The 14490-nt window shown below is 40.8% G+C and overlaps 1 protein-coding gene across 3 annotated transcripts; it reads right to left on the reverse strand.

The window, feature by feature from the left end:
• Positions 1–87: 87 nt before the first annotated feature.
• gtf2h2 (general transcription factor IIH, polypeptide 2) lies at positions 88–14047 on the reverse strand. Of its 3 annotated transcripts, XM_030723638.1 has the most exons (16): positions 14000–14047; positions 13834–13905; positions 13300–13375; positions 13133–13210; positions 12874–12910; positions 9716–9802; positions 9571–9621; positions 8415–8469; positions 8046–8151; positions 7873–7963; positions 6099–6294; positions 5409–5472; positions 4997–5100; positions 4779–4881; positions 4663–4702; positions 583–693 (listed from the first exon to the last, which is right to left on the reverse strand). In XM_030723638.1, the coding sequence occupies exons 3-16, from the start codon at positions 13353–13355 to the stop codon at positions 583–585; spliced, it is 1179 nt and encodes a 392-aa protein (XP_030579498.1). In that variant the 5' UTR covers positions 13356–13375; positions 13834–13905; positions 14000–14047. The 3 variants fall into 3 exon arrangements, with proteins under 3 accessions (XP_030579497.1, XP_030579498.1, XP_030579499.1); XM_030723637.1 differs by having other exon boundaries at positions 88–693; positions 13834–14032; XM_030723639.1 differs by lacking the exons at positions 13834–13905; positions 14000–14047 and having other exon boundaries at positions 12851–12910; positions 13300–13333.
• Positions 14048–14490: the final 443 nt, after the last annotated feature.

Raw genomic sequence — 14490 nt, forward strand, 5'->3', positions numbered from 1 at the left:
GCGAAACTTATCATTACCTCATTGCCACCTTGTGGAGGGACCCTTTATTATTCACAGCAGCCTTCTCTGTACTGTTAGGAATAACTCTACTGGTAAAAAGATATTTTATTCATTTAGCTGAAAAGTTGCCACATTTAAACATAGTGAGTCAAAGTCAGTCCTACATGTGTAGGGTTTTTACTGTATTATGTAAAAAGCTAAATGACTGAGGGGTGGGTGAAGCCCCTAAATCCAAACTATACAGTCCACACCTGCTTTAAGTTTAGCTATCATGTCACAGAACTATAGTATAGAACCATGTTCTCACAATGCACACAAATGATTTCTTACATATAATACAGTGATGTGCTTTATGACAGAAGGAAAACAATGCAGTAGCTCAGGTAATTATAGGAGCTTTGGTCCATCGCAGCACCCGCTCACCTCAAATGATGGATCAACTAAAATGATCCCATATTTTGTGCCGGTCTTCAGATATAAAGCTTTCAATGACAAGCTCCATCGGAATCATTTGTACTGAAAAACATGCATGCCTCATTTTCATCCTATCTATGAAGGCTCGATCTGTTTTCTGTCTGAGCTTCAGGGAGCAGTCTGACTGTGAATACAGCAGGGACAGCAGTGCAGAGACTCGTGGATGAAGAGATCACACTCCACGCAGAACACACTGTGACACGATGGACAGTTGAATGTCTGAAAAGAGAGCAGATCAAAAAAAGGCAGATAAAGAGATTATTGGGACACTTGTAAAAAATGTCAAAATGAATCAAGCAGATGCCAATTTGTCACAGTGGCTGAAGACGAATCCCTGATTTCACCAAAATGTCAAAAACCCATCAACCACCTGTAGGTCAAAATATGTAGTGCTTAATTCCATAAATCATCAGGTAGTCTGCTGACTTATCCTCTAGTGGAAAGTTTTTTGGGACTTCCAGTAGAGGCAGTAGATGTCGGCACTGTTTACAATCCCAGTTCCAAAAAAGTTATGTAAACTGTAAATAAAAACTGAACGCTATAAATTTCAAACCTCATATTCAATTCACATCAGGACATTAAAAAAACAGAAAAGATGCTTAAACTGAAACATTTTACAATTGCACTCGGGTGCTGTGTCTGCAACCAGGCTTATGGCAGAGTGGATTGTGTGGGGCTAGCAGAGGGAGGAACATATATAGCCACTATGTTGACATGCGAAAACTCACAGGGTACATCATATGGTTCACTATCTGGGAAACAAATATACTCTTTGATGTTGATGTTGTTCATATACACAGGCAGCCACAACACAGTCCAAGGATAACTTTTGGGCAGTGTCTAATTTCAAACAGAAAATGTCTTTTATGTTGCAGACACTTAGACCCAGATGAAACACTGGAGTGGGTCCAGTGTCATGTGTGCAAAGGCTGGCTGCATACAGACTGTGCAGGAGCATCTGAGAGAGGAGTTAACTGTGGACGCAGAGATTCAAATGAAAACACGAGGTACTGTGGCATTTACCAGTTAAATATGTATATGAAGTATCACACAAAGAGGATAAAGATAAACTCAAACATTTGACTGACATACTTGCATTTACTTATACCTACATTTCTTCAAGAATTGCTTAGCAGTTTAAACATTTTGGGGGGAAAAATGGCAGCTTGGAGCAAAAAAATCAAACCTCAATATGAGCTGTTCTCTTAGGTAGTGTGGAAAATTGTGACTGTCTAAAACTGGAGGCTGTAAAAAGTAACAGTTTTGTTTTTGTGCTTGCTTGGCTGCAAAACAAATGTCCCTTTAGAGACTATGAAAGTGAAGTTGTGAGTGCCACAAGGTATGACTGGATTATTTATTTTTCAGGTCATCATCAAATTCTTGGCAATGCAAGGTCTGACCCGGCTACAGGTGGAGGTGGTGATGGCCAGCAGGAGTCAGTTTTAACTGTTTGTTGTGGTTTCTTGTTCATTCTTTAAATTGTTTCAGTTTGGATGTTATGGGATCATAAATAAATATTTAGAATGAAGCAAAACTTGTCAAACTATTTATCATTTTCTGTATTGAGTTGGGAATGACCCACTGCCACTGTCTTCATTATGTTTTCTGCAGACAGTTTTATCTCACATACACTGTTGCTAAAGTATTCACTCACCCCTGAAAGGGGACGCTCTTAGGAGCTCAGTGAACTCCAACACAAACACCTTTGGGATGAATTTGAGTGGAGACTGTGAGCCAGGCCTTCTCTCCAACATCAGTGTCTGAACTCACAAATGTGCTTCTGGAAGAATGGTCAGAAATTTTCATAAACTCTCCTAAACCTGTGGAAAGCCTTCCCAGAAGAGTTGAAGCTGTTATAGCTGCAAAGGGTGGATCAACATCATAACAACATCCTATTGAGAATGGGATGTTACTCAGGTTCACATGTGAGTGAAGGCATTTGAGCGAATACTTTTGGCAGTATAGTGTGTCTCACACTTGCAAAGTAACAAATAGTATTTCACACTTCAGACCCCTTTAACCTCCAACGTAAAAACAGCAAAAATTACTTGATCTAAAAAACAAACTTCAAACTGTAAATGGGTCAAACACATAACGGTATGGTTAACAACTTTGTGTAGTATGGAGATTTCACAAGCTATAAATCATCAGACCGTATTTATTTCTAAAGTTAAATCATCAAGACTTTTGAATGTTGCCTTTAAATCCTGTTAAATTAATATTTAAAATAACTTTAAAATTAAACTTAGCTATTACAATGTGAAAACAAAGTAACTGGGCAATCTTGCTGATGCCAAACACCATAGCACTTAGCCTCTGTCATGACATTATTGCCACTACTGCATTACTCTTTTGTGCACTTTGAGACGTTTCAGCCAAAAACAGAACAAGGATAACAATCACATGGTAATGTACACTAATCCACAGTATTCCATCTCCTTGACTCTGAACCACAGCTGTGACTTCTTATCCTGAAATGACATTTACATGCATATTTGAGGGTCGTTATCTTGGCTGGGGTCTATGATAGGATGAATCAACAGTCAAAATATGGGATGGAAAGACGGGCGGGGCTTTATTTTGTGCCACAATGTGTGGAGAATTTTAATTTTTAATATTTGAAAGTCAAGAGCTATAAGAAATAAGAGAGACAAGCTGGCAGTATTAGGAGAATGTGGGACAAGTGGAAAGAGCAACTGCCACTACCCTATAACCCAGGCCCTAATGAAATAGCAAAGAAAGAAAGGCTAGTGGCATTCAGAGGTCAGTGCCCATTCAAGCAATATATGTCTTCCAAACGAGCTCAAAAAGTAATAAATAAATTAATGTTCATTTCAGGCTAAAAAAAGAAGTGCTTAAACAAATTGTATTTTCAAAAATCCAATCATCTGTATGGCTCATTTGCCTGGATTTTAAGTCACAGGGTCAATTTGACTCTGAACAAAAGAGGTGTCTCATGTTAATTTATAAAGATCACTCCATAGGAAAAATAAAAAAATGATGTCATGTACATGCTCACTGAACTGAGCGGCAAAGAACACCACTGCACTAAATATTGATTGAAATGGTCAGTAATGAAATTAATAATCAGACCCAAATAATATTTATTGGAAATTTTTGATTTCTGACACTTTTGGATAAATAAAACTGGCCTTAGGTCAAAGTGACTCAGCAACTCATTACTGAGAATTTATTGAGAAACGAACATAAGGTTAAACGACCTGAAAATGTAAATTAACGAACTGTAAAAATAAAATAAAGCCGACGGATTGTTTTAAACCAGCCGGCTACATCACGGGGAATAAGCACACGAAGAAGACCCACTTCCGCCATAAAAGTCACATGCCTTCCGGTTTAGAACAACAACTTCCTGTGGAGGTCCCGAATAGAGTTGAGGTATGGCGGCCCCCTTTTGCCTGCAGCCAGGTACTCTGGTGATTCTTCCAGAAGCACATTTGTGAGCTATGAAATTTTACATGGCCTACCACTTCGTGGCTGAGTTGCTGTCATTCCCAATTGCTTCTACTTTGTTATAATACCACTAACAGTTGACTATGGAATATTTAGTAGTGAGGAAATTTTATGATTGGACTTGTTGCACAGGTGGCATCCAACCACGGTACCACACCAGAATTCACTGAGCTCCTGAGAGCGACCCATTCTTTCACAAATGTTTGTAGAAGCAGGCTGCATGCCTAGGTGCTTGGTTTTATACACCTGTGGCCATGAAAGTGATGGGAACACTGGAATTCAATGATTTGGATGGGTGACTGAGTGAATACTTTTGGCAATAGTGTATATTTGTCCATATCATTCAAGCTCTTTGAGTGAGTCAATAAATTGAGACAAAGGAGTCCAAGCTCTCCAGCTACATAAAAGGACTAATACCAAAAAATTCATTACGCTAATTTGTAGATGTATCTGTGAGATATTTTAATCACAGTTCTTGTTATTTAAACCATCTCCAAATACTTCTCTGTAACATTAGTGCGTTCAGTTATCCACATAACCCTGGTTCGGAAACACTGGTAAACCTCTATAAATCACTGAATTTATATACCAAATAGTGAAGTCAGTTTACTTTGGCAAATAAACTGACTTTTGTGAGTAAAATTGGAAGTTTATAAGCACAACAAGAAAAAAAACACCACGCTCAGCCCTGTACACACGTTCAGCCATTTCACTTACACTTTTATCCTTCAGCTCTCCTTGACATGCTTGACAGAACCTGAAACCAAACCAAAACAGTTAAAGATATCCAGTGAAATACCCTCTGTATGTCACTGTGTGAGTGACAGAGATACCTGTCTCCTTGGAGCTTCTCTACTGGACTCTCTATAAAAGCTTGGAGGGGGAAAAGGTGATGGAAGGATCTGGCCAGATGGGGGGCTGACACCAGAGTCAAACCTTGGACACAGAACACCACACACAGACCAGTCAAAGCTTCATTACGTGTGCACAAAGCACAACAAAAGTAAATGTTGTGATCTGATCTTAGAATGAATGCTCCCATCAGACATACCACAGACTTTACACTCCACGGGAAGCTCCGTGTAAGTGGCATGGCACTGTGGACAGAAGTATCCTCCCAGAGACAGACCTGGATCTCCACTGCTGTCCAAATGACTGGAAAAACAAAGAGCACCACAACAACTGTATACTGTAAATAGTCCGGCACATCATGCACATTGTATATAGTGTTATTATTATTAGTAGTATTAAGGTTAATATTGTTTGTTGATTTTATATATATTCTTTTCTTAATAGTGTGAATTATTATATCTTTATTTATATTTATAATAACTGCGGCTGCTGTTACACCCAAATTTCCCCTCTGTGGGACAATAAAGGCTGTTTCTTCTTCTTCTTCTTCTTCTTCAACAAATGTAACAAAGTCTCAGCCACATGGCTACAATAATGCTATTTTTACTTACGACATGCTGAATGAAGGCTTGGCATCCTGGTCAGTCACAGAGGCGATGGTGTGCTGAGGAAAACCTGAGCAAACACAGGGGTCACATCATGTGGGTTTGAAAAGAATATTCAATGACAATGAAGAGCTTTCTTCCAAATCTTAGTATTTTTTAAAGAAATTATTTCAAAATATAACAACAAAAGAAAAAAGCCCACAGAAGGGTTTCAAGACAAATTTAAGGTTAATGTTACTCTGCATGATGCTTTTGTCACTAAACCCTGAACAGAGCCTTTCACATAAGCTTAGAAGAAGCACACAGTTAAAAAAGCTTACAGTTACAAAAGAAGAAAATAGTGGTTCAGGAATGGCTTGGTGAGAATCCTGACATTAACATAACTCATGTTTTGTGGCATGGCCTGAAGAACCAAAACATCACATAAATATTGATGAAATCTGTTTCATATAAATGACCGAACCAAAATCCCTCACATTGATGTAAAAGTCAAGAGCTCACTTCCAGACTACGCTGTGAGTAATAACTCAGTGTGTTTACCAAAGACAGGAATTACAACACTGTTTGTGTGTTACCAGTTTAGTCCCATTGCATTTATTGATAATTGTGATTAAAGATAAAGTCCTAATAAGCCCAAAGGGACAGGAGATGAGTTGATTCAATACCAAGAGATGGAGATGACATCAACATACTGACCCATGCGGATTAAAGAGCATTCAGATGAGGAGCTGGCAGGAGGAGGTTTGACATGTAGCATCAGCAGCTCTTTGAAATGGCTCTCATCCAGGATCACATGGTACGAGCCGCCTGTCTCTCTGGTCAGCACCGTACACACCCGGACCTCTGCTGACAGGCCGATTACGGATACCCGCACCTTTAGAGACTTCAGGGTCTGACAGAGGGGAAGGAGCAGTTCAGTTCAATTAGATTTATATAGCACCAAATCACAACAAAAGCTACGTCAGGACCCTACAATAATACAGAGAAAATCAATCAAAACCTTATGAACGAGCACTTGGCGACAGTGGGAAGGAAAAACCCCCCTTTTAATAATGGTAATAATGGACTAGTTCTTATATAGCGCTTTTCTACTCAGTCTGAGCACTCAAAGCGCTTATACAACGCGTTTACCCATGCACACCCATTCATACAAGCACTTCCAATATTAACTAAGCTAAGTGCTTTTAATTATCTAACATTCACACACATTCACACTCCAACGGCTGTGTCAGAGAGCAACTTGGGGTTAAGTATCTTGCCCAAGGATACATTGGCATGCAGCCTGGAGTAGCCAGGAATCTAACCGCTGACCTTTCGATCAGTAGGTGACCTGCTCTACCTCCTGAGCTACAGCTACCCCTATAATAATAATGCATTTTATTTGTGGGCACCTTTCAAGACACTCAAGGTCACCTTACAGAATAAAACAGTAACATAAGAACAATAAAACAAAATAAAACAGGAAAAAACCTCCAGCAGAACCAGGGAGGGGCTGGGACTGGTTGGGAGTGAGACAGGACAAAAGACACACTCTGGAAGAGAGCCAGTGATTAATAATAACAAATGATTAAAAGCAGAGTGATGTATAAACAGAGTGAAAAGAAGTGAATGAAGAAGAAACAGTCAGTGCATCAGTGGAAGCCCCCCAGCAGTTGTGGCCTATTTAAGCATAACTAAAGGAGGGTCACCTGATCCAGCCCCAACTATAAGCTTGATCAAAACCCTGCGGGACTCCATAATTAACCTTAGTGTGTGAAGACTCCCCATTTGCATGAACAAATTGGAGTCTATTAGATAAATATGATTCAAACCACTGCAGTGCAGTACCTTTAATACCTACAGTATGCTCTAATCTCTAAAATAAACTTATGGTCAACAGTCTAAATGCTGCACTGAGGTCCAACAGGACAAGCACAGAGATGAGTCCACTGTCAGAGGCTGTAAGAAGATCATTTGTAACCTTCACTAATGCTGTTTCTGTACTGTGATGAATTCTGAAACCTGACGGAGACTCTTTAAATAAACCGTTCCTCTGCAGATGATCAGTTAGCTGTTTTACAGCTAATTCTTAAGAATTTTGAGACAAAATGAAGGTCGGAGATTAGCCTATAATTAGCTAAGACAGCTCGCTCAAGTAATGGTTTAATTGTCTTGAAGGCCTGTGGTACGTAGCCCATTACCAGAGATAGACTGATCATATTTCATTTCAAAGTATTAATTAATGGTAGGGCTTCTTTGGGCAGTCTTGTAGGAATGGGGTCAAATAGACATGTAGATGGCTTGAAAGAGGTAACTATTGAAGTTAAGTCAGAAAGATCACAGATCAAAGCACAGACCGAGTCATGTCTTTGGACCTGAGAATGACCAATTCTCAGATGAACTGTCCATCAGGTAATCAACTGACACTAATAACCGGTCTCTCAAAAAAAAAAAAAAAAAAAAAAAAAAAAAGACTAGGGAGTGACTTCACCTTGATCAGCTCATAGATGTTGCCTGGGTCACATGTGGTGAGGCTACTGAGGATTATCAGGATCTCCCGGCTTGTATGTCCAGGCATATGCCTTCACACAGAGACAATCAGCAGCTCAGTGAAGTCCTCTTATTACAGAAGCTAAATGAAAACAATGACATGGCTGAACCTACTTCAGGGTCTGTACGGCCAGGTTGAGGGAATTATACAGAGATGGCTCTCCTACACAAACAGTGTCTACTGCTTTCTTCAGAGCAGCAATGTGCTTCTTTGGATTTCCTGGTGATAATGAAACAACACATCACAGTACATTAGGGTTAGAAAATAGATGATATAAAGGTAAAAAAAAAAAAAAAGGTTTAACACTGATATAATGATGCTCTCTGCTACTAATTGACATATGCAATGCCATCATTAGCACTGTTGCACTGCAACATTTTTGTATGGGTTTAATGGCAAATCAAACATCTTTGATTCATCTCTGTGGCTTAAAGAGACCACTGTGAAAAAGAAGTTTACCTCAGTATCTCTGTAATTATTACCTGCCAGATCAGTCAGCTTCTCAGCCCTTTTGTTCTTTGTGGTGATAATACCAACCTAGAAAACAAACAAAAAATCCCAAAACAACTCATTTAGTGAAGTCACTCATCAGCTATTATTAGTAGCCCTGCAAATCCCACAATGCACTGCAACAGCTGCCGCGCATCCCATTTCCTGCATTGCCAGTGACACGTTGATCAGTGATCAGCAGATAGACACGTCGGTCAGCACTTTTTACAGTGACATTTAAGCCAGCCTGATCCCCAAAATGGCCAAATGAAAAGTGGAAAACAGGCAAGGCAGAGGACCTGATCACTGACATCAGAGGGACACCTTCTGTCTCTTTTCCTTGCCTGTGATGTACGAGGGAAAGTGCGAATTGGTGGGACAGATACGGGAAGAACATGCAGAGGGAGACCTGCACAGGTGAGCTGACAGTGCATCACTGCGGGAACACAGACAGTGAACTTTATAAGAGGTAAAAGGATCACGGACAAGGTGATCCCTTTACAAGAATGTAAAGGAAAAGACTGAGCAGGTCTCTGGGATGAAAGGTGTCTGTGTGAGTCGCCTTTCTCCGCGACATAAGGAAGCATCTTAATGTGTTAAACCTGCAGCTTCAGGGACGGGGCCGCGTGATTATGCGTGTGATTGCCCAAAAAAATAAATCAATCAATAAATAAAAATCAGAGCAGGTCTCCACCTCTGTGTTTGCAGCTGTGCTTTTTGCTGATAACCTGGAAACACAGCGCAGTTTACCAGCGTTTTTCTGACTTTGACACGCAGAGATTCACATCACAGTTTTTACCTGAAAAAATCGCAAATTTTCATCAGCTTGAAATATTTTCATTTTCACTGATGTTATTTTTGAAGAAAAATATAATTTTATATTTTATTAAATGTGTTGAGGAAAACATTGCTGTATTATGGCCATTCAAATTCATATTGCTGATTTTTCTTTTTTTTTTTTCCTCCTGTCCGACCCGCTGCTCAGACTGTGTCTTCAATTTTGGCCCGTCCTGTGACTCAGTTTGACACCCCTGCTGTAGATCACAGGTAGACAATTGATACAGTGTGAGGGGGCAGCTCTATCAGTCATTTAAATTCAAATTCTTCATACAGTTTATTATTAAATACGCACAAAAGTCATGAACATACCTGGCTGATGGGATTTTGGTCAAAATATTCATCAACAAATGCTTCCATGAGCTGAGGATGAAAGGAGAGAGGAGAGCATAGTTTACAGACAGTCACCATCATATGGCTGCTGGTGTACAGTGAGTGGGTCTGCTACTGAGTTTACCTTCAGAGCAGAGGTGAGCCGGTTTGGTTTCAAGTCCTGGTCTTCCATACTTCGTGAACAGTCAATCACCACATACAGGTGACGCATCTGAAGCACAGGACAACCTTTAAAAATCTTCACCTTTGTGTCTCAAATCTTTTAAAAAGTTTATATTACACACAATAGTAACCAGAAGTCTCTGTGGGTATTTTGTCTACAAATACATGAAGTGCTGCAGATCCCATGCTGACATGACATCTTGGAGGCCATGGGTTTGCACTACCAGAAAAAAGTGATGCAAATAAACCTGAACCGAATGAGAAATCAGGTTTATTTCTACACCACACAACAGTCATTTCAAGGCACTTTACAGTGCACCCTAAAGACCTTACAGTACATGCAGGCACGCACACACACACACACAGTTGAATGACTAGTCCTCAGCCTCTGCTTAGCGTACAGTCTCAGGGTGCTGGATTTGGGGGTGAAACCCTCCATGCATGGCAAAGAGCTTTCTTGTGTTGATGCGAGTGGCTTTCATCTCCTCCTTTGGCCAGCCGAGGTGCTGATTTCCTGGATCTTGTTCTTTCCAATCAGCTGACTCCTCAGGACTTGCCTCACTCTCTGCAGGCACTTGGCGGTTGCAGCTTCATAGTGTCCTCTTCATGAATCCAAGATATTTGTAGCTGTCCTCAGCATCTGCAATGTTACCTTCTGGTAGTGCACACCCTGTGGGGTGGCTGTAGCTCAGTAGGTAGAGCAGGTCACCTACTGATCGGAAGGTCAGCGGTTCGAATCCTGGCTACCCCAGGCTACATGCCAATGTATCCTTGGGCAAGATACTTAACCCCAAGTTGCTCTCCGACCATCCCGTCGGAGTATGAATGTGTGTGAATGATAGTTAATTAAAAAAAGCACTTAGCTTAGTACATATGGAAGTGCTTGTATGAATGGGAGTGCATGGGTGAATGTAAACATGTTGTAATAGCGCTTTGAGTGCTCATACTGAGTAGAAAAGCGCTATATAAGAGCTAGTCCATTTACCATTTACCCTCAGATCTGACTACCTTCCCTCTCTTTATTATCATCTGACTGCAGTTCTCCGGTCCGAATGACATTCCGATGTTGTTGTTGATCCATGTGGTGTGGATCAATGGATCAATCAATCAATGTCTCCCTCACTCCTGGCATACACCTTGATGTCAAAGCTGCAACCACCACATACCTGCAGAGAGTAAGGCAAGTCCTGAGGAGTCAGCTGAATGAGAAGAACAAGATCTGGGCAATCAACACCTACATCCTGCCGGTCATCAAATACCCTGCTGGGATAATAGGCTGGCCAAAGGAGGAGACAGAATCCACTGACAGAAAGACAAGAAAGCTTGTTACAATGCATGGAGGGTTTCACCCCAAATCCAGCACCCTGTTGGGTGACTGTTGGGGCTTTATAGTACCAGTCAAAAGTTTAACCACTCCTTCTAATTCAGTGGTTTTTCATTATTTAAAACTTGCCTGCATTGTAGATTAATACAAAAGTCATCCAAACTATGAAGAAACACACATGGAATTATTTAGTAAACAAAAAACAAACCAGAATATCTTTTACATTTTAGATTCTTTAAAGTAGGCACCTCTTGCTTAGATAACAGCTTTGTACAGCTTGACATTTTTATGAGGCATTTACCTAGAACGGCTTTCAGTTAACAGCTGTGCCTGTCAAGAGTTAATTTCTTGCCCTCTTAATGTGTTTGAGACCATCAGTTGTGTTGTGAAGAGGTAGTTAGTATACAGTAAATAGTCCTATTTGAGTAATGTAATCTATTTTATGGCAAGAACTATGCAACGAAGCAAAGAAAAACAACAGTCTATCATTACTTTAAGAAATGAAGGTCAGTCAATCTGAAAAATTTCAAGAAAGTATTCTTGACTGCAGTAACAAAGACCATCAAACATTATGATGAAACTGGCTCTCATCAGGACCGCCCCAGGAAAGGAAGTCCAAGAGCCCCCTCTGTTGCACAGGATAAGCTCATCAGAGCCTCAGAAACTGCAAGTTAACAGCATCCAGATGAGAGCCCACCTAAATGCTTCACAGAGTTCAAGTAGCACACACATCTCAACATCAACTGTTCAGAGAAGACTGCCTGAATCTGAACTTTATGGTCGAATTGCTGCAAAGAAGCCACTTCTAAGGAGAACAAGAGGAAGAATGGCTCAGGCCGAGGAACACAAGGACATTAGAACAGTGGGAATCTATCCTTTGGTCTGATGGGTCCAAATTTGAGACTTTTGGTTTCAAATGCCATCTCTTTGTAAGATGCAGAAAAGGTGAGCAGATGGTTTCTACATGAGCAGTTCCCACCGTTTGGTATGGAGAAGGAAGTGTGATGGTATGGGGGTGTTTTGCAGGTGACACTGTTGGCGCTTTATTCAAAATCCAAGGCCACCATGGCTACCACAGCATTCTGCAGCGACATGGCATCCCATGTGGTTTGTACTTAGTAGGACCATCATTTGTTTTTCAACAGGACCCCAAACACACCTCCAGGCTATTTGACCAAGCAAGAAGGTGATGGAGTGTTGCGTCAGATGACCCGGCCTCCACAATCACCTGGTCTAAAGGGATTGGGATGAGATGGACTGCAGAGTGAAGGCAAAGCATCCAACAAGTGCTCAGCACCTCTTGGAACTCCTTCAAGACTGCTGGAAAACCATTTCAGGTGATGACCTCATGAAGCTGACTGAGAGAATAAAGGGGGTGTGCAAAGCTGTAATCAAAGCAAAAGATGCCCACTTAGAAGAATCTAAAATGTAAACCATATTTTGGTTTGTTAACACTTTTAAGTTTACTACATGATTCCTTATGTGTCCCTTCATAGTGTGGATGACTTCAGTATTAATTTACAATTGATTCTCAATGAATGAGACAGCATGTCCAAACTTTTGGCTGGTACGTATGTGTGTGTGTTTCAAATATATCAGCATAATGAAGGGATGATTCAGGGTCACCTGACCAGCCTTAACTAACTCATGGGGTTATAATAATTTGTTTCCTGCCTGTACATTTTCTATTCTTTATTTCAGAGTACTGAAACATTACTTTGTCTGCAGTCACAAACAGAAAAACTGAAGTGTTGTAGGAAATGAGTGACTCACAAGGTTCTGCCGAACTCACTCACCATTCCAAGCCTCACTTGTCCATGGCTCTCTATCACCCTAGGCAGCAAGCAAAGCATGAGTTAAGGAACATGATTAGTTTCTTAATGGAATCAAAAGTGTAAAAAAAAATTGTTCTGTTTCAGCAATTATTCTAACAGGTGTAAACATGTCTCATTTACATCACAACAGAGAAGACATACAAAACATAAATAAAAATCCTACACTGTGTTTCTGAAGTCCTAAGAATAATAATAAAAAAATTTTTATCTGCACACACACCTTTTCCGTTTGGACTGGTACAGAATGTCTTCCACTGTGGCTTTGAGTGAGCCTGATTCGTCCTCCTTCAGTACCTCCCTAAGGACAGTACATACACATATTCCACAATAATGCACTGAATGACGACACATACCTCACTGCAAATCTGCACAGCTGGGCAGTCTTACCATGTCCTCTCGTAGCCCCCTTCCCAGCGCTTGGCTCTCTCTGGTTCTTCATCCATTGTGTCTCCCAGCCAAAACACTACGAAACGAAGTACATACACGGACTCACACGTAACTCGTGAAACACGACATTAAGAGCTGGTTTAAGGATACGACGTATGATATTCTTAATTAATCCTTATTCGCTGCATTTAAGCATCCCATCAACCTCGGTCCCCCTCAGGAGCACAGTGGTAGAGTTATCGAAAACTGTGTGATGGATTATGCACTACGAAGTTAGCGGTAAATAAAACTAAGGCACACTTAATCAGCTGAAGCATACTGAAGTGAAACGGGCAGCGGCGGATTCAGGCGTCCCCGTTAAAAACAGCAGCCTGACAGACACGTAGTTATCCGACGCAGAGCTCATGTCCAACCTTTCTATCCCAGCCCTGGGCAACGCGGGAAACTAACGCTAAGTGTCTAAAATGAAATACTTGCTGAGCTGACAGCTGATGCGCAGCATTAGAAGCGCGTCGGTGTTTCAGATGAACTCACAGTTTCTGACCACAGGTAACTTCCTCCAGATTTCCTCACACAGACACACAAGCTCCGATGAATCCGGGTTTTCTTTTATGCAATTCAAAATACAAACGGGAATTTGTGATACGTATCATGCAGTTAAATGCGACCACGTTCTTAAACACCTCATTAACTTTCTTACGGAAAAAATAATTTGCTCCTCAGCTGGTGCAACACGAATTTTCCTCCGGATGGAAACGGACACAAAGAGATCCGATTCCGCAGTGTTATTGATGACTTCTATTACAACTACAGTCATCTAGTGATGAGAATGTGAAACCACCAGAGAACACGAATTCATGCTCATTACATTTAAAAGATTTGGTTTTGATGAGTTTTTCAACAGATGTGTACAGACTTTGTATGCAGAAGGTAATAGCAGCATTAAACTTCCTTATCTCCTAGGTTTAGCCTCCAAAGAGGGGTTCGACAGGGATGCCCCTTATCTGTATATCTGTTTTTGTTAGCAGCTGAGTTTCTAAATGTTCATGTCAGAAACAGTCCTATACTAGCCGACTGCTAGCCTTTCAGATGCGTAAAATACAATCGAACAGGGTTGTCTATAAGCTAAAATGCACTGGGGGACTTTCTAGTCATCCTGAGGATGTTACAAAAGCATTCGCCAAGTATTAC

The sequence above is a fragment of the Archocentrus centrarchus genome, unplaced genomic scaffold (genome assembly GCF_007364275.1).
Source record: "Archocentrus centrarchus isolate MPI-CPG fArcCen1 unplaced genomic scaffold, fArcCen1 scaffold_26_ctg1, whole genome shotgun sequence".
NCBI lineage: Eukaryota > Metazoa > Chordata > Actinopteri > Cichliformes > Cichlidae > Archocentrus > Archocentrus centrarchus.

What these genes read in the sequence shown, in the direction of transcription:
- gtf2h2 (XM_030723637.1), bottom strand. Translation starts at nt 13,355, where the DNA reads ATGGATGAAGAACCAGAGAGAGCCAAGCGCTGGGAAGGGGGCTACGAG. An exon ending in GGCTCACCTCTGCTCTGAAG is followed by an intron (nt 9,622 to 9,715) that starts GTAAACTCAGTA and finishes TTTCATCCTCAG; the next exon opens with CTCATGGAAGCATTTGTTGA. An exon ending in GAGAGCTGAAGGATAAAAGT is followed by an intron (nt 694 to 4,662) that starts GTAAGTGAAATG and finishes CTCTCTTTTCAG; the next exon opens with ACATTCAACTGTCCATCGTG.